The sequence below is a fragment of the Trachemys scripta genome, chromosome 1 (assembly GCF_013100865.1).
Source record: "Trachemys scripta elegans isolate TJP31775 chromosome 1, CAS_Tse_1.0, whole genome shotgun sequence".
Lineage (NCBI taxonomy): Eukaryota > Metazoa > Chordata > Testudines > Emydidae > Trachemys > Trachemys scripta.
The window spans coordinates 81,183,045-81,201,840 of record NC_048298.1 but is presented as its reverse complement, the minus strand read 5'-3'; the positions used below and the strand labels follow the sequence as shown (position 1 = coordinate 81,201,840).

The 18,796-nt window shown below is 42.6% G+C and overlaps 2 protein-coding genes across 2 annotated transcripts in view; one reads left to right on the top strand and one right to left on the bottom strand.

The window, feature by feature from the left end:
• Positions 1 to 2,555, top strand: part of CCDC38 (coiled-coil domain containing 38) — a 52,872-nt gene extending 50,317 nt beyond the window's left edge. Inside the window, exon 15 of the mRNA XM_034773132.1 lies at positions 1,840 to 2,555. Coding sequence (XP_034629023.1) covers positions 1,840 to 1,950 — 111 coding nt within the window. The 3' untranslated portion in view covers positions 1,951 to 2,555. The remainder of the gene's footprint in view (positions 1 to 1,839) is intronic.
• A 147-nt stretch (positions 2,556 to 2,702) lies between these two features.
• On the bottom strand, positions 2,703 to 9,793 carry SNRPF (small nuclear ribonucleoprotein polypeptide F). Its single transcript, XM_034773498.1, has 5 exons — positions 9,773 to 9,793; positions 4,814 to 5,206; positions 4,530 to 4,655; positions 3,671 to 3,735; positions 2,703 to 2,814 (listed from the first exon to the last, which is right to left on the bottom strand). The coding sequence occupies exons 1-5, from the start codon at positions 9,791 to 9,793 to the stop codon at positions 2,748 to 2,750; spliced, it is 672 nt and encodes a 223-aa protein (XP_034629389.1). The 3' UTR covers positions 2,703 to 2,747.
• Positions 9,794 to 18,796: the final 9,003 nt, after the last annotated feature.

Sequence of the window (18,796 nt, the reverse complement as noted above, 5' to 3'; positions counted from 1 at the left end):
GTTAATAGTTTCTGGATGCTAGTACTACTCTGCATTCTGCTAGCATCATTACTCAAACTGAGTAGGCCTGTAAATGTAGAATGAGTTGTGCATCTGGTCATTTACAGTCAAAAAACAGTGTAAAATCAGAAAACTGAGTGAACATTATCACCCCAACCTTATTTCTTCCCTGACTGTATATATTAAGATACATCTTAATTATATAATGAAGCAAATGCAGTAATACTAATTACACATCTAAGATTATATAAGTAATTAATTTTCACTTTGTTTTACAGTGTCCCATTGTCAGGGTTGTGTGAGAATTTAATGTGACCCTCTATTAATATGTAAAAACCTGGGCAGTTTCCAGATTGTCTGATTTTATCTCAGCCTCAGAGGGACACAATTTGAAGCATAGTCTTGTTTTTTAAATTAGGCAGATGTAATAGCTGTGAGTGCTCGACTTATGCTGGGGTATTGCAGGCATGTTTTTCTATTTTGAAAAATGAGTTTCACGGGCAAACTAAGGTACTGCAAATGCTGGTGTACATGGGTAACTCCCACAGGTAAAATGATGCGTGTGTTGGTAAGATCCAGCCTTAATTGATTATGACAGAAGCAGTGCAAGTTATTAGAGTAAACTGAAGAACAGGTAATTTCTAATGTTTCAGTGAGTTGTTTTAGGTGGCATATAATAAAAGTAGGTAAAACTTTTAGACATATGATAGTTAAAGCTGGGTGTTTTTAGTCTTTTAGAGTGTAGATTAATACAAGTTTTGAAAAGTGACGGTGGTAGTTTCCAATTTCTCTCTGTTCTCGATCTCTAATCTTGGTAACAGCAGTACTGTCAGGCCTGCTGACAAACTAGAATTGGGAGGCGATTCTTCCAGAGTGGGAAAAGGAAGCCTTTCCATAGCCTCAGGCTGGGACCCATGCTAGGAAATGATCATTAATGCATATGTAAATGGTAGAATAAAAGGCAGCATACTGCCCTATCAAAGATAAGGTAGTAAGTGCCACGGGAAGGAGCCCTCCCAGCACTAAGCCACTCAAGATTCTCATTCCCGTGCAACTAGCTGGTGCTTATAGCTTGTTATGTGCTCCAGTTTCTGACAGTCTGTGCATTCACAGACCCTTCTCTCCTCTACTAATTCTTGTTCATACTCCACTAACACCCCCAGCAGTTTAGTTCTGGTTTGTACTTTGCGATTCTGAACTAAATCCATAGGGGTTTACACTCTTAGATGTAATGTACCATCACAGCCTCAGAAGGGTTATGGTCTTTAGCTGTGATAACAGCAAAGCAGCTGTGAACTTCAGCCCAGATGTGCATCTGGGCTGAGGACTTTTTTTTTTTTTTTTTTAAATAAACGAAACCCCAACCATCAACTAACAGTTTTATTCTTTTTAAATTTTTAAGTCTAGTTATATTCTTAAGCAAGAATCTGCATATTATAAACCAGACTAAGGCTATGCTGTGCCAGACCTATGCATAGTCAGGACACCTAGGGAGAGAACCTCACCTGCTGTAAATTGTCATAGCTCCATTGACTTCAATGGAACTATGCAAATGTACAAAAGCTGAGGATTATCTCCATTGTGTCACCATCCAGCCACTGAGGCCATATTTTCTCTATAGGTAATACAGCAGCCAAACTTCAGGAGGCTTTGACTACTTCAGGGCAAAATGATTCTTGGAATCATTGGGGCATAATGCAACTCCACACCCAACACGGAGCTGTGGAAGTATTTCACAATGCAGCCCTATATAGTCTATTAATAGAATTTATGATAAAAATATGAGTCTCCATAGATGTATACGTTTGTGTTCAACATTTTCCTTTTCCAACATTTCAGATGGGAAGAAAACTGGTATTTCGCTCACAGCCTCCAGAGATTAGACGGGAGGAGGTGTGCCTGAAAGAGATCAACACAAAAATGCAAGACGACATATTATTTTTCACTTGAGTTTAAAAGTAGTTGTACCTTCTTAAAGGTGGTGTTACAGTGTTGTAGGTCTATCTTCCTACTTAGTTCATCTAGAGCAAAAGATTAATATTCTGTACTGTAGTTTAACAGAACTTACAAACAAAGAGGAGTTATCTCTAACATGCAGGGATCCTTAGTGTAAGTAGTAAACCTACTTTGTACATCAGATGTGAAAAAGCCCAGAATGTCTTCACTGATCATTCTGTTACACCTATTACCCTTATCAGCAGAGAAAAATGCCATTCCCACAATTCCTTCAGTACACTCCAGTGTAGTCAGCTTAGAAAGACCACTGTTTGCAACAGTAAAAAAAATCCTCATGGACTTTTGAGCTGCTCTATAATATGACTGCAGTGCAATGAAAGAGATAGGACACCCTTTGTTACATAAAATGATATGCCACAATCCTGTTGATATGCACAACTTTAAAGATAAAGTTTACCATGGGAAGCCACTTAGATGCAAGAGTTCACCTTTAAGAATAGAATAAATAATAATAGTAATACATATTAGTATTTTAAATGTCATTTCATCCCATCAACTATGTAATCTTATTTCAGTTTCAGACTGAAAGATTTCCTCTAGCATTAATCTTGCAACAACCCTTAAAAAGTTTGACTTTAAATTAAATGGGTTTATATAGTTCAAAGTTTCCCTCTGTACGATAATACACTAAACAAACAAGTTATGAATTTTATAGAAATGTGTACAGTAAAACTTGACTCCTTAACAAAAGTTGTGAAAAACTGATCTTTATTTTCCAGAAATATACAAACTTATTCTCTCATTTCTCCATCTTCTTCTTCTTCTTCTACTCCTCTGATGTACAGGACGTTGTTACATCTGTAAATAAAACCAGAAGTTCTCTTAATTTTAAACATTTTTGTTGATTTTCCCCAGATGAACACTAGCTTTTAACTAAGTTACGTGTTTTCCAAATACAACTTGGACCAACTACTTAAAAAACCTCCAAACATCAAGTTTATCAGGCCAACCAATTAACATATATTGATGATGATCCCACAGTCTAAGGGCTTTTCAGATGGTTCATTTTGTAGCTGTCCATTATGACAGAGAAAATAAGTTACTAAAAGAATAACATTCACTGTACACTGGACTAATTTATTTTTAGGCCCATATCCTATAAACTTATGCCCATGCTTAACTTCAAGCACATCAGTGTTTGCAGGAGCCGGGCCTTAATATATATGTAATAGTTTATTAGTCCTCTGTTGAAATTCCTCCCCCTCATACACACACATATTGAGGTCTCTGCCACCTGCTGATACCTCTCCCTATTTAGAGACCCTTCATTTCTGTGAAGCTGTTCAGTGCCTATTTAACTTCCTGAATAGGCATGAGATTTTCCTCAGCTATTGACAAGAGATTCATATACATATCCAGTAAGAATCCAGAAAAACTAATGAAAGACATCATTACAAAAGTAGAAATTATGAAACATTTGTGTATTTTAGTGTTACTTTCCTCCTCCCCCAATAAAGGGTTACACTAAAAACGATATTAACAAAGTGTTGTCTGGAACCGTTTAGCATAGAAATGGATACTACAATTAATGTCTTTAACATTGCAAGTTTTCAGATTGTTATAGGCTGAGCATTAGGAGTTGAACAGTTATGTCCATTTACATAGCAGACATAATACATTTGTAGCTTATGAAATACTCTAATTTGATAATTACCTTATCAAAACTTCACCAAGGTGTCCTGACAATGCACCATCTATGTATTCTTCTGTGTTTGCAAGCTTTTATAAAAGGAAGAAAATATTAGCACAACTGTTTGAAGAAAATTCTCAGCCAGCAATCAGTAAACTATTGTAAGGCTAAAGTCACTCTACAAGGGTTAATGGGCCCTTTTGGAGACTGGGTCTGTTCAATAGTAACTTGTACCTCATTAGAGTGCTTCATTTTCTTATGCATGTAGCTTATTATGTTTCACTTTTCATTTAAGATTTTGACCAGAAGTGTGTAATATATAGCCAAGTATTGTCTATTGCTTTAGAACTATTGCTTTTAAACTTCCTGTAAGTGTACTTTTGAGGAAATTAAAAACAAACATATGTTTGCCATCAGGCATCAAAGCAGTAATTACTCCTACTACTAATAATAATCAGCTCTTGTATAGCCTTTTTAATCAGTTCTCAATCCAATCTTACCTTCATCTTGGACAAGGCTGCTGCTCCCTTGCACTGCAGGAGTGGGTAGCTCCGCACAGGGCTAAGCAAGAGCAGGAGCAGTGGGCTGCCTGCCTACCTGTCAGATGACTTATTTGATACCAGGCAAGTCACTCCCCCGTTATGAGCTCCCCTGAATAACCCTGTCCCGCCCACCACCTGTGGGACCCCCATCCCCTCTGAACAACCATGACACACAGACCCCCCACACCCACCTCTGGGTCCCCTCTGAACCCTGATACACACCCAGCTTTGACCCTCCCCCCACCCGCTCTGGGGCCCCCAGTCCCTCCTGAACTGCCCCCCACCCCACCCCGCAGCCCTTGGGGCCTCCCGGGGGCGGCCGCGTCCCGACTCCCACTGACCTGCATGTTCATGTAGCCGTCGACAGACACCAGGTAGCCCTTGTACTCCATCCCCCACTTCAGCTTCACCATCACCGGCTTCCCCGTCAGCCCGTTCAGGAAGGGCTTGGGGTTCAGGGGCAAGCTCTGCGGGGCGCAACGTCACCACAACAGCGGGGTCAGGGCGAGGGGCCCGGCTCCCGAACAGCCCCCAACCCCGTTACCTACCACCCCTCACCTCCCCCGCCCCAGGGCGCCCCCGTTAACACCCCCAACCCTCCCCCTCGCAGCAGCGCCCCCCTCACCATGGTAACGCGGCCTGGCACAAGGCAGCGGTAAAACCAAAAATTACTCGCAGGGCCGCACGTGTGCCCGCTGGAGTCTAAAAGAAAAGCAGGAAGTGACGTCCGTGCCTCCACTTCCGGGAGGGCGCCCTGACCTTTCGCCTTTTCCCTGCCCACGAAAGCCTGAGTCCCATTGGGCACGGGGGCTAGCGCGCGAACGGAAAAGCCGGGCGCTGAGTGGAGGGACCGGAGGCGATGACGCGGCTCTAGTGGAGACGGAAGCGTTGAAGGCCACGCCCTGTCCCCTGCGTTAGGGCGACCTGTAGCAGCTGGTTCCGTACCGTAATTTTGTGTGTGTTGGAATTTGAACTTGCGCTTTCTTAGCGGTTTTATGACGGTGGCGGGGGAGACAGACTGTCCCCAAGGTCCAGGGAGGAGCCAAAGCACGTGGAGCCCATTGCAGGGTCAGGGCCTTTCCGTGCAAACTACTTGCCCTGGCCTGACCCAGGGCGCAGAACTGCGCCGTGCAATGCTGTGAATTTGATTATTTAATTCATAGACTTCCCCATGCCCCATTATGTCTCCAGTTCCCCCATGGCCAGAGCAGCCAAGTGCCTCACAAACTTTAAGGAATTTATTTTGCTCTCTTCGTTTTTGAAAACTACTCAGCCGTTTGGCCTACAAATATTTCCAAATACATGATCAATTCATTCCTGAGCTGAGAATGAACCTGTTAAATTTGAGTAAAAAAATGTTTTTAAAAAACAAAAGCTCATTGCAGGATTGGGGCTAAAGGGGTCGTTGCCACCTTCTTAGAACTTAATTTTTTATTTTTCTGGAAGACATCCGATTCACCAGTTGAAGTTGATCCAGGCAGTAAAAGATATTCCCTCACCCCCATTGTCTCTGTAATAACCTGGGAATCATTGCTCATCTTAATTAGTTAGCCTCTTAGAGTTGGTAGGGCAACTCCCACCTTTTCATGTTCTCTGTATGTGTATATATATCTCCATACCATATGTTCCATTCTATGCATCCAATGAAGTGGGCTGTAGCCCACAAAAGCTTATGCTCAAATAAATTTGTTAGTCTCTAAGGTGCCACAAGTACTCCTGTTCTTTTTACTGGCAACAATAGGGTTACAAATCTGCAAATCAGATTCAGTCTCCTCCCAGAAATGAATGTAGTGTGAGTGTATATATTTATCCACAAGGTGGCAGTGCTTAGCCTGCATTAGGCCTGTCTAGAGGTATATGTTGGAGCCTGGTAAGAAACTCTGTTATGCTCTCTTGTCATATAAAGCCAGCTTTTTCCAGTTCTGTGTTTCTTGCAATATGTTGAAGTGGAGCAAAGCATAGTGAACTGGATTTCTTTTTAAAAGAGTAGTGTATAGGGTAGGATATTTTAATTAATATGGACATGGAATTATCAAAACTAAAACTGGAAAAAACCACTTAGCTCATCTAGTCTATGTCCCTGCCAGTGCATGATTGGAAGCTGCAGTATAGTTTTAAACCTCAAGCAATAGGACTACTACTACTTCTCTTGGCAATAGAATGCCCAGAATGCCCTTCCTGACTTGCTTACACTTAATGAACTTTAGCTGGGTTGCTGTAGTTATAACTCCTAACTCTCTTAAGCCCTAATAAATATTGTCTTTCTAACATTTAGTAATCCATGTGTTAGCATTGCAGTCTCATAGCAGGAGTTGACCAGACAAGAATTTCCGGTCCTTTTGAAACTGAGGCTACTGTACACAGTATGTATGATTTTTTTTCCTGCTTAATGTTCAATATATTCAACTCTGTGTGTAAAATGTGTATATTCAGTAAACAACTATACTTCCAAGCAGTGTCCACTCCTATGTATTTATATCCTCCAAATAATTGGCAAATTCCTTCTGTCTCCATACTGTTCAAAGAAATAGTACTTCCGATGATTAAATTATTAATGGGCCAAATCATGTGCCCTTCTCTGAGGCCACAGCAATAAGAACGACCATATTGGGTCAGACCAAAGGTCCATCAAACCCAGCATTCTGTCCTGCGACAGTGGTCAATGCCAGGTGCCCCCAAGGGAACAAACAGAACAGGCAATCATCAAGTGATTTATCCCCTGTCACCCACTCCCAGCTAACAGAGGCTAGGGACACCATCCCTGCACATCCAGGCTAATAGCCATTGATGGACCTTTCCTTCATGAATTTATCTAGTTCTTTTTTGAACCCTGTTATAGTCTTGGCCTTCACAACATCCTCTGGCAAGGAGTTCCACAGGTTGACTGTGCATAATGTGAAAAAATACTTCCTTTTGTTTGTTTTCAACCTGCTGCCTATTAATTTCATTTGGTAACCCCTAGTTCTGGTGTTACGAGAAGGAGTAAATAACACTTCATTATTTACTTTCTTCATACCAGTCATGATTTTATAGACCTCTATCATATCCCCCCTTAGTCATCTCTTTTTCCAAGCTAAGAAGTCCCAGTCTTACTAATCTCTCCTCATACAGCAGCCATTCCATACCCCTAATCATTTTTGTTGCCCTTTTCTGAACCTTTTCCAAGTCCAATATATCTTTTTTGAGATGGGGCGACCACATCTACACACAGTATTCAAGATGTGGGCATACCATGGATTTATATAGAGGCAATATGATATTTTCTGTCTTATTATATATCCCTTTTTTAATAATTCCCAATGTTCTGTTCGCTTTTTTGACTGCCGCTGCACATTGAGTGGATGTTTTCAGAGAACTAGCCACAATGACTCCAAGATCTCTTTCTTGAGTGGTAAGAGTTAATTTAGAGCTCATCATTTTATATGTGTAGTTGGGATTATGTTTTCCAATGTGCATTACTTTGCATTTATCAACATTGAATTTCATCTGCCATTTTGTTGCACAGTCATCCAGTTTTGTGAGATCCCTTTGTAGCTCTTCGCAGTCTGCCTGGGACTTAACTATCATAAGTAGTTTTGTATCATCTGCAAATTTTGCCACCTCACTGTTTACCCCATTTTCCATATCATTATGAATACGTTGAATAGGACTGGTCCCCTTACAGACCCCTGGGGGACACCACTATTATACCTCTCTCCATTCTGAAAACTGACCATTTATTCCTACCCTTCATTTCCTATCTCTTAACCAGTTACCAATCCACAAGAGAACCTTCCCTCCTATCTCATGACTGCTTAAGAGCCTTTGGTGAGGGACCTTGTCAAAGGCTTTCTGAAAATCTAAGTACACTATATCCACTGGATCCCCCTTGTCCACGTGCTTGTTGACCCCCTCAAAGAATTCTATTAGATTGGTGAGGCATGATTTCCCTTTACAAAAATCATGTTGACTATTCCCCAACAAATTATGTTCATCTATGTGTCTGAAACTATAGTAAAGAATAAAATTATCAACCAGTTTGCCCTGTACTGAAATCAGGCTTGCCTATAATTGCCGGGGTCACCTCTGGAGCCCTTTTTAATTATTGGCGTCACATTAGCTATCCTCCAGTCATTTGGTACAGAAGCTGATTTAAATGATAGGTTACAGATGACAGTTAGTAGTCATGCAATTTCACATCTGAGTTCCTTCAGAATTCTTGAGTGAATACTATCTGGTCCTGGTGACTTATTACTGTTTAGTTTATCAATTTGTTCCAAAACCTCCTCTAATGACACCTCACTCTGGGACAGTTCCTCAGATTTGTCACCTAAAAAGAATGGTTCAGATTTGGGAATCTCCCTCACATCCTCAACCGTGAAGACAGATGCAAAGAATTTATTTAGTTTCTCCGCAATGGCCTTATCATCCTTGAGTGCTCCGTTAGCATCTCGATTGTCCTGTGGCCCCACTGGTTGTTTAGCAGGCTTCCTGCTTCTGATGTACTTAAAACATTTTTTCTGCTATTCCTTTGAGTCTTTGGCTAGTGTTTTTCAAAACTTTTTTGGCCTTCCTATTTATATGTTTACTCTTCATTTGCCAGTGTTTATGCTCCTTTCTATTTTCCTCCTTAGGATTTAACTTCTACTTTTTAAAGGAGGCCTTTTTGCCTCTCACTGCTTCTTTTATGTTGTTGTTTAGCCATGGTGGTTAAACAACATGGTTGGTTCTCTTACTATGTTTTTTAATTTGAGGTATACATTTAAGTTGAGCCTCTATTATGGTGTCTTTAAAAAGTTTCCATGGGGCTTGCAGGGATTTTATTTTTGATGCTGTACCTTTTAATTTCTCTTTAACTAACCTCCTCATTTTTGTGTAGTTCCCCTTTCTGAAATTAAATGCTACAGTGTTGGGCTCCTGTGGTGTTTTCCCGACCACAGGGATGTTAAATTTAATTATATTATGGTCACTATTACCAAGTGGTCCAGCCATATTCACCTCTTGGACCTGATCCTGTGCTCCACGTAGGACTAAATCAATAATTGCCTCTTCTCTTGTGTGTTCCAGGACTAGCTGATCCAAGAAACAGTCATTTAAGGTGTCAAGAAACTTTATCTCTGTATCCCGTCCTGAGGTGATATGTACCCAGTCAATATGGGGATAGTTGAAATCCCCATTACTATTGAGTTTTTTTTTATTTTAATAGCCTCTCTAATCTCCCTGAGTATTTCAGTCACTATCACCATCCTGGTCAGGTGGTTGGTAATATATCCATACTGCTATATTCTTATTATTCAAGCATGGACTTAATATCGATAGAGATTCTATGGGGTACAGTTTGGTTCATTTAAGATTTTTACTTCATTTGATTCTACACTTTTTCACATATTCTGTAGTGTCATTCCCCCACCAGCACGACCTGTACTGTCCTTCCAATATATTTTGTACCCTGGTATTACTGTGTCCCATTGATTACCCCATTCCACCAAGTTTCTGTGATGCCTATTATATCAATATAATATATAATCAATTAGCTGTCTGCCATTACATGATTTAATTGAATGGGACTTTTTTTCTCTTTTGATTGTTTCTCATCAGACCTTACCTGTATTTTATCATCCCCCATCCTCTTTTCCTTATTAGGACATAGGGAATCTCCATTTATAGATCCTCCCCTAAGGGATATCTCTGTCCAAACCACGTGTGCCTTCGCACCTGTTGGCTTTCCCCCAGACCTTAGTTTAAAAACTGCTCTAGGACCTTTTTAATTTTAGTGCCAGCAGTTTGGTTCCATTGTGGCTTATGGCCTGGATCCAGCAATCACTCACACCCCCGTAGTTACAGACCTTTGTTCTAGTTTCTTTCAGGCATCTCTTTTCGGTGGAAAGGCCATCTCTTGAGTCAGCTGAAGACAAAATGGAGGGGCTTCCAGAGCCTTTTATATTCTCTCTTGCGGGCAGAAACCCCTTTGTTCTTCTGTGCAAAATCACAGCAACAAGATGGGGTTTGTGGCCACCTGGGCAAGTCACATGTCCATGAATGATTCAGCTTTTTTGTAGGCCGATGCCATTGTTTACATGTTAGTTTGAATGTTCCCAGGAAATCTCAGATGTGGATTGGCATCTCCCAAAGTCCATTGTCAGTTAAGTGTTTCTTGATTGGGTACTTACTCAGAATAGTCCTTTCTCAAGAAGCTGACCAAATGCTTCATTGATGCTACTAAGGATCAAACACATTGAGATACAAGTACATAGCCAATATTAATAACTTCAAATATAAAAATGATGCACACATGCAGACAGCATAATCATAACCAGCAAATTACAACCTTTCCATAGACACCTTTCTTGACCTCCTTTGTACAAGATTTGATGCAACTATAGGACCTTGGTTGCAACAATGATCTATACGGTCACAGTTCATGTCAAAAACGTCACAGAGGGTCCCAACTATGGAATCATTTCCTTCTGCTCCAGTTGGATGTTCTCCTTCCCCGAGGCTTTCATCCTCTTCAACAGCACAGAGGCTGTCAGACCGGGAGTGGGACTGTTCTACTGTGTCCAGGAAAGTCTCATCTTTGTACTTCTCTGTCTCCCTTAGCTACTCCAGCTCAGCCACCCTGGTCTCCAAAGCCCATACACAGTCTCTGAGGGCCAGGAGCTCCTTGCACCAAATGCACACATACTCCACCTGCCCATTGGGCAGATAATCATACATGCTGTATTGGGTGCAATAAACTGGGTAGCCCCCACTCTGTTGCTGGACTTCTGTCTGCATTCTCTATTTACTCCTGAAACTTTTTCCTTTGTTATTTTTGTTGTTTTTATCAGGGGGTGTTTTTGGCTTTAAGTTTAAAGAAGTTTAAGGAATGTTAAGTTTATGTAGCCTCCCTACACACACTCTCTAGAAACGTCCCTCGCAAAACTCCTGTTAGCCACTCCTGTTCACTAGCTCCTCTGGTCTCTTAGGAGCGGGCTTTTTAAAGCCCTGGTCTTCCTGAATAGCCCCACCCTCTGGTTGAGGGTTGATGGGTGCTAAAGGGCTTAGGGATCAAAGCTTCGTTCTCTACATACAGTGGGACAGATCCTTTTCCACTGCAAAGTTGGGTGGGTGGGATTGGGTGTGTGAGTACTTGAGTTCTACTCCCTCGGGCAGCTACGCTCAGGGCTTGTCTACACCACGCAGCTTTTAGTGACAAGGCTGTGTCGACTCAACCTTGTCACTAAAAGCCAGTGTGTGTAAACGCTCTTTGTCGGCACTTTTGCCAACAAAATACTTCCAGCCCCGCAAGCGGCGTTAGCTTTGTTGGCAGGAGAGCGCTCGTAACTCTGAGCACTCATGTCTCCCATTGACTTTGTTAAAAGAGTTTTGGGAGTTAGGTGCAGGATCAGGTGCATTCCCATTTAATCCTCACAACACCTCTGAGAGGTAGGTAATTATTATTAGTTCCATTTTACCGAGGATGAAGCCAAACCAGAAAAAAATTAGGTGAGTTGTCCATGGTCATAGAAGAAGTGTCGGTAGGCTCCCAGTCTCATCATCAAAGCACTAAACCACACTTCAGTAGTCTCACTAACTGTACTTTTGAGTCTATTGCCATTTTGTGTGGTGCTGTTAATGGAAACACTGATGGAAAGAGATGTTTGTCCGAAAGTATAGAATGCATCATTGTATATGATGTCCTACGTTGTACTGTTCTGAGTACTCCATAGCTTGGTTGAGCTGGAAATGGACTCATTTTTCTCAGTGAGCAATTTGCTGTTTACTGTGTGGATAAAATCATTCTGAGTTGGAGAGTTTTCTTACTTGGGCCTTGCTCTGTCCTGCACGGGGTGAATTTCACCCTTTGTCCTCTGTATTTTCCCTGGTTTGGTAACAACTTGCATTTTTCTCTGACGTTAGGCCAGGATATTTAGACCAATACTCAACAGGAAATGATCAGGAAAGAGCTTTTGTTTTAGATTAATACAACCCTTGAACCTTGTGTATGGATGATATTTTATTTCTATGCACAGGGATGGGAAACTAACCCAACTGCCTACATTTTGTTCCTAAGGAAACACATTAAGCAGCAGGACATCCGATGGCCGTGACACTTCAATGCAGAAATACGTTATACTGTGTTATCTATGCAAGTGCAAACCCTTACTGACATCACTCACACACCATCACCCTGTAATATCAGCCAGAGAGGGCTGGTTCCTGTTCAGCTCTCACTGCTGTGAGAAAGTTGAGCTGTCCAGTATTATTTCCTGGTTGAAGCTGAATTTGCTGAGAAAGAACTTCCAGCAGTAATCCCATTCTGCCAACCCTAGACTCACTTCAGAGCCACCCAAGTTCCTTTTTCAACTCTTGATCTGAAACTTTATTGTTCAAACCACCCTCCACCTTCCCCAAATGGGGCATTGGTGTAAATAGTAATTTTGACTGCTGCACCTTACTCTCATTTCAAGCAAGTCACTTTTTACACCTGTACAATGCATCTACCCTAGGAGGTTGCACCAGTGGTGCAACTACTTTGGTTTAGCTACACTGGTACAGAAAACCCACAGTAGATAAGCGCCTGTGGCAATCAAAGAAAAGTAACAGCCTGTCACAAATGCGGGCTATGAACTGTGTAAGTTTAGTTAGCTGATCTCATTCTAGGAAGGAGCATTAATTCCATTTAGTGTTTCAGCTTCATCTGAACATTTCCCCTTCAGAGAATAAGACCAAAGTTATTATGGGATTTGTTGCCCAGCTAACAGACAGTGCTACAAACAGCCAGAGAGAGTGACATGGAGGAGAAGGAAGAAAAATGCTGCAAAGACCAATGGAAAATATGAAGACAAAGGAGAATATTGAGTGGCTGGGCAAAAATAAGAGACTGAAGGGTGAAGTGGAGGAGCATTAGTTTGCAAAGGATCATGGAAAAAGGTTAGAGGCGTATCAGAGACTAAGGGAGATAGAAACAACCAACCACCTGTATGAATTTGTGTGAGGGAGGGACAGCAAAGGCATTCTTGTGTGGATGGGGGAGAATTGTGGGAAAGAATTTCCCTCTTCCATCAGCCTCTCAGCGCACACCAAGTGGAGCGCCTATCAATATGATCAGAGAGTGGTAGGCTCTCTAGTCTCCCATCAAATTTAGAAATGGGCCACAAATTGGGAATACTGCCCCTGTCAGGTCTCAACACCTGGGTCTTGAAAATCCTGGGCAAGGGGCATTCTCTGAAGGAACCCAAGCAGTGTTGGTTAGGAGTGCTATTTTTTGCAACATTTCTATACCAGCAAAAGCTGTGGTGTAGGTGAAGTTATACGTCCATAAAAGTGTTTTTTGCCATTATAAGCTAAACTGGCAAAACCACCATTTTGTTGCTATAAGCTGTGTCTCCACTAGGCGAGTTTTGTGGGTATCGCTATATCAGAAAATTTTAGGCCTAGGTTAGGTCTTCAGTTATGTATGCATACCTGTGTGAGCTTTAATCTACCTGGCCTGGCTAAAGGTACAGTGAAGACATGGTGGCATGGACCCTATCATGGGCTAGCAACATGAGTACATACCCAGGGTTCCAGGCAGGCTTGTACACGCCATGCAGGGTCCGTGCTGCTATGGCTTCACTGCTATTTTCAGCTGTGGAGGTGTGACGAAGTGTAGAAACCCCGCACTGGTGACAAAGGGGTTAAAGAACTGCCATGGACAAGGCTGACCTTGCCCTCTGAGCCTGTCAGTCATGTCAAGGGTGGACTAAGGATTTAAAAGGAAGTTCCAGACAGTTGCTGAGCAGCTCTGGGGGAGAGCACAGTAGCTCTACAGCTTCCAAGAGGGACTCTGGAAAGCTTTAGGGTAACTGTCCTCAAGAAGGTCACCCACTGATCTCCCCCATGCCTACAAGGAGACACTAGACTCTGGTATACCAGCCAGGCAGGGTAGGTTCGGCAAGCCCCAAGGTGAGACGTTAGGCAGTCGGGACTGTTATCTTCTGCCTCTTGTGGGGTTAGGGAACCTGGGACTGAAAGGACTTGAGGAGTGGGAGCTAGGAGCCCCCATGCCTTTCAAATGCAGTCAGACCATTTGGCTCAATTTTGTATCACAGAGACTCCTGTTGGTGAGAGAGACAAGTTGTTGAGCTTACGCTGAGCTCTTCTTTAGGCCTAGGAAAGGAACTCCCAGCATCACAGCAAAATGCCAGGCTGAACAGATTGTTTAGCATAAGTAGTTAGCACACCCTACCTTGAATGGTCCCTTACAATATGTGCTAACAATGTGGCTCAAAACTTCTCTTACTCACCAAAAGAAGTTGGTCCAATAAAAGATAGTACCTCACCCACCTTGTCTCTCTAATATCCTGGGACCAACAGGCTACAACAATACTCAAAACAGAGTAGGCAAGTTGAACCTCAGCAGCCTTCACTGGCATGTTTCTACACAAGCCCATGTGAGTGTAAGTGTGTGTATAGTGGTAGGAAAGGAACAAAACTCTTACAACTGGTGAGTATTATACACCATATATGCATAAATATTGATTTCATATTTAAAACCTTCATTTGCATATGCAAATGGTGTACACCCAAATTATGCAGCTGCATTAAAGGAAGGCCCTTTAAAAAGTCTCTGAAAACACTGGATACTGTGCCAAGTAATAATAGGATTTCCTTAATTATCAGCTGTTGTCTTTTGCCTCTGGAAAAGTTTTGTTGTATTACGTGCTGCCCCTTGAGCAGTCTGAATATGGGTCATTTCAAGCATCACATCAGTCCAGAAGTGCCATTCTTCAAGAGAGCTGGATTTGCTGGTAGACTTTCCTCACAAAGCCTGAGGCCTCCCTGTTGTAAATGAGCTGCACTAGAATTCAGAACGGGGCTGTATATTAGTGTTTTGACTTGCAGTACAGCCAGGATTACATTTGGGTCACATCTTATAATATATTTAAATGTTAACTATATTTATTACAAATCTGTCATTTCATCAGTCACTTTCAGGGCTCCATCTATATAAGACTTTTTTTTTTTTAAGTTTACACTTTATTTTAACAGTGCTGCTGAACAGATTTTTAAAACTATAAGGAGTGGGGTGGCAATATGTCACAAACATTAGTGTAGCTGAACAAAATTGCAGAACTTTTAAAAATATAAGCACAATTTGAATTGAGGATTTTTGTTAATTTGGATGAAAAAAATTAAGAATTTGAGGGTCTGCTGCTGTAAATCAGTGTAGCTCTATTGGAGCCAATGGAGTTATGCCCATTTACATTAGCTGAGGATCTTGCACAATACACACACACACAATATGTTAAAAAGAACTTTGATATTACAAAGTCAAGCACTCAACATTTAGGAAATGCCAGAATTAAAGTTGCCTGGGCCTCCAGTTCCCTTGTTCCGCTGCCTCCCCATGTTCCCCATCCCCACAGGCTCCTACTCCCAATCTGCTTTCAAAGGCTTCTTGACCAATTTCACCCCTGGCTCCCAGTCCCAGTTTCCCTCTCCCCCGTGACCAGCCCCTAGTCACAGTCTCCTGACATACCAGGCTCCTTGTCTCAATCTACTCCACCTGCCCTGTCTGCCCTGCAGGTGCAGCTCTTGTCCCCTCTCCATTTGAATCAGACAGCTTCCTCCTCCATGCTGCCTTGCCCCAGCCAGGGGGGCATTGAAAACAAAGGAGACAGGCTCCCTGCTCTCAGTTCAGGTGCCTGGATCCAGACCCAGCCCAGCCCAGAGCATCAGTTGCAAGAAAGGACCTTGCATACCGAGCCATACTTCCACGAATTTAACTAAAATCTGAGAGTATCCACTGAGCACGTGCAAACTACGGTTTTTCAGAGGCTTATAGCTTGGCCAAATTTGGGTGGATTTTCCCAGTGATGGTAAAAGTCATGTCTTCGCCACATCTCAATCCCTGCTCCAAATAATTGGGGCTTTAGTGATTTTAAAAGAAAAGGCCACCTGAATTGTTTCACATGGGCAAAACAATGCATTTTTCTCTAGCCTTGTTCTCGGAAATGACTAAGTTTTTTTCCTTGAAATTTTCCAAAAGACGTCAGCCTGACACTGACACTTGCTATGGAAAATTTCAGCCCAAACTTAGTTTGGCAAAAGTTATAAGCAACAGAAAACAGGTTTTAGATTGGTGTGATGATTTGGGGAATCTGACTATGTGCAATTAATGAATTCTGTGTGAGATTATGAACTCTCTGTATAGATTTTTAACAAACTATAAACTCCATTTTGACTGTAAGGTTAGTCTGCCTTCTCTGCAACCTGTTTTATCTCCATCTTGCAAGGAAATTCCAAAGGGTGGTGACACAGCGCTAACAATAGAGGGATGTTAAACCTTGATCGTTTTCTATTCAAATTCACCTTTGGACAAATACGGTGGACACACCAAGACAGCTGGTTCTCCCAGGTGGGCTAGTAACTAGGCAATGGATCATCTAGTCATGTAGTTTGAACATCTGAAGGGGTCACATAACAGAGTAGTCTGCAACCATATAAAATAAGGACTCTTTCACCAACGAGTTCAGAGAGAAGAGACCAGAAGCAGAAAGCAAGGCTGTGAATGGCATGTGGACTGCTGGCTGGGGGAGGCTAGCCCCCAACCCCACTCCTTTTGCCCAAGGCCCTGCCCTTTCTGCGCCTGACCCCAGACCCCACTTCCTTCCTACTGCAGCTGCTGGCCCCCGCCCCAAGCTAGCTCTCTCGAGCCCCAGAGCACAGGAAGGGCAGGTGGTGCAACCTGAGTTGGGGCCACCCCACAGGGAGACTGGACTCCAGGCATGCGGAGTGAGACGCAGGAAGGGGGAGTCTAGGGTGGAGAATGGGTGGGGCCACGTCTAGCTGTTTGGGGAGGCACAGCCTCTCCCCAGCCTATGACACCCGCCACCTATGTGTGCAGCAGGAAGGTGCTGGACCTCCCAGAGGACTCTGACCTAAGCGAAAGAACTCTCCAGCATGGTGAGAAAACTGAAATAAGGAAAGGTGGGCAGGTGTTTTATGGTTTTGCATGGATCTGCATGTCTCTTGTTGCTGTCAAAAGTAAAGAGCAATTGTGTTAGCATGCAGACTTTGCAAGAGGAATTCTGTGCCCTTCCACTACCACGTGGAGAGATCAACTATAATCCCTAGTGCCCACAAGGTCGGAGCTCTGGGAATGGGCATGCTTATGCAACTTGGAAGTCTGGGTGATTAGCACTAATCCCAGGAGGTCTAAGGCAGATGGCCTGGGAGATCCCACTTCCATGAAGGGATGACAGACAGAGCATCTGCACCCGGGAAGTGTGCCAGTGGGAGCAAGGACAGAGACCATGCTGCAGCCTACCCAGATGCGGGGAATCTTAGAAGTACAGGGGCCCAACATGTTGGGACCCAAACACAGCAGCCAGGTGAGTGTTTAGCAGAGAGAGCTCAACTAAGGCTGTGACATATGGGAAGTGTCAGGAAACCTTAATAACAGGTAATCCTGCCAGCCCAACTTGTATCTTTATCTCTCTGTCTATATCTAATATCTCTATATCTCAGCTTGGATCTGAAGCTGTTGTATTGCATTTGCTAAATGACCAATAGCCACCTAGAATATCTGTACACAATTCTGAGCACTACTAGGCAAAGATTTTACATTTTAGGAATCAGCATTTCTGTTGTTTTTGATCAATGTGGATTCCAATGAAAATAAAAATAACTAAATGATGCGATATTACTTTGATATCACTTTGCAGAAGGCAAGTGACTACTTGCTTTGACAGAATGCTTCAGGTGCGTAATTAGGAGGGGGGAAAGCTAGTTCATACCTGTGACGCTCTATGGGTTTACATGCATAGGTGGATGGGGTTTAAAACACCTCAGCTCATATTGTGGTTTTGTGGGGAAAGGATTCTTGCCGTAAATGTACAAAGAAGAGCTCCTATTCAGCCTTTCTTCTGGGGAAGGAGATTTAGTGGGTTAAATGACACAATTAAAGATGGAGGTAATAGCAGATGTCAAATCCAAGGATAAACAATCCTGTTTTAATCAACTGTATTATTGTGTGGAGACCCAAAAAATTTTAATGGCTGAATAATTTCACTTTAAGTAACCTGTCAGACAATTCATTATAAAGTCAGCAGCACGGTAGTTAACATTGGGGGGGGGGGGGAAATGATGTGTCAAAGGAATAATACTGCACTTTATCTGTACATGACACTGAAATGTTAACTAGCTAACATGCATTTAAAAAGCAGAGCTCTTCTCTTATCCATCAATACTGAGTAATCCTCATCCTCCTCTGTCAAGTTACTCCTGCTCCAGAAATACTCACGAGTCATTGCTAATTTATATAGGTCTGCCATGTCTTACTGTATGTCACTTATCTAGCCACTGAAGGTCTGAGTCTGCACCCTTTACTTCAGCTGAATAGCAGTGACCCATGCAAATAATGTCACTGAGTCATTGGCTCTGTCTTCCCTGAACTGGCCCACAGAGCTAGTCTGAAATGCTTAAAGAAGCAGGGTGCACTAGCCCAAAGGACAGTGCAGGGTGCTTCCTCACCTGCACCCCAGGAAAGTGGGGAAGAGATTGTGCCTCTCAAAATAACATCTAAGGTGATGTGGCTTTGTATCCCCCTGTGCACCCCCATATGGGGTGGTTGTGTCTTTTTCTATTTGCACAACATATG

Bases quoted from the DNA above. Each gene is read 5' to 3' on its own strand.
- SNRPF (XM_034773498.1), bottom strand. From the start codon at position 9,793: ATGGGGGATGATAAAATACAG. The intron at 4,656-4,813 runs GTGAGGGGGGCG...TGCGCCCCGCAG, and splicing joins TGCCAGGCCGCGTTACCATG to AGCTTGCCCCTGAACCCCAA. The intron at 3,736-4,529 runs GTCAGTGGGAGT...CTTTTATAAAAG, and splicing joins ACGGCTACATGAACATGCAG to CTTGCAAACACAGAAGAATA.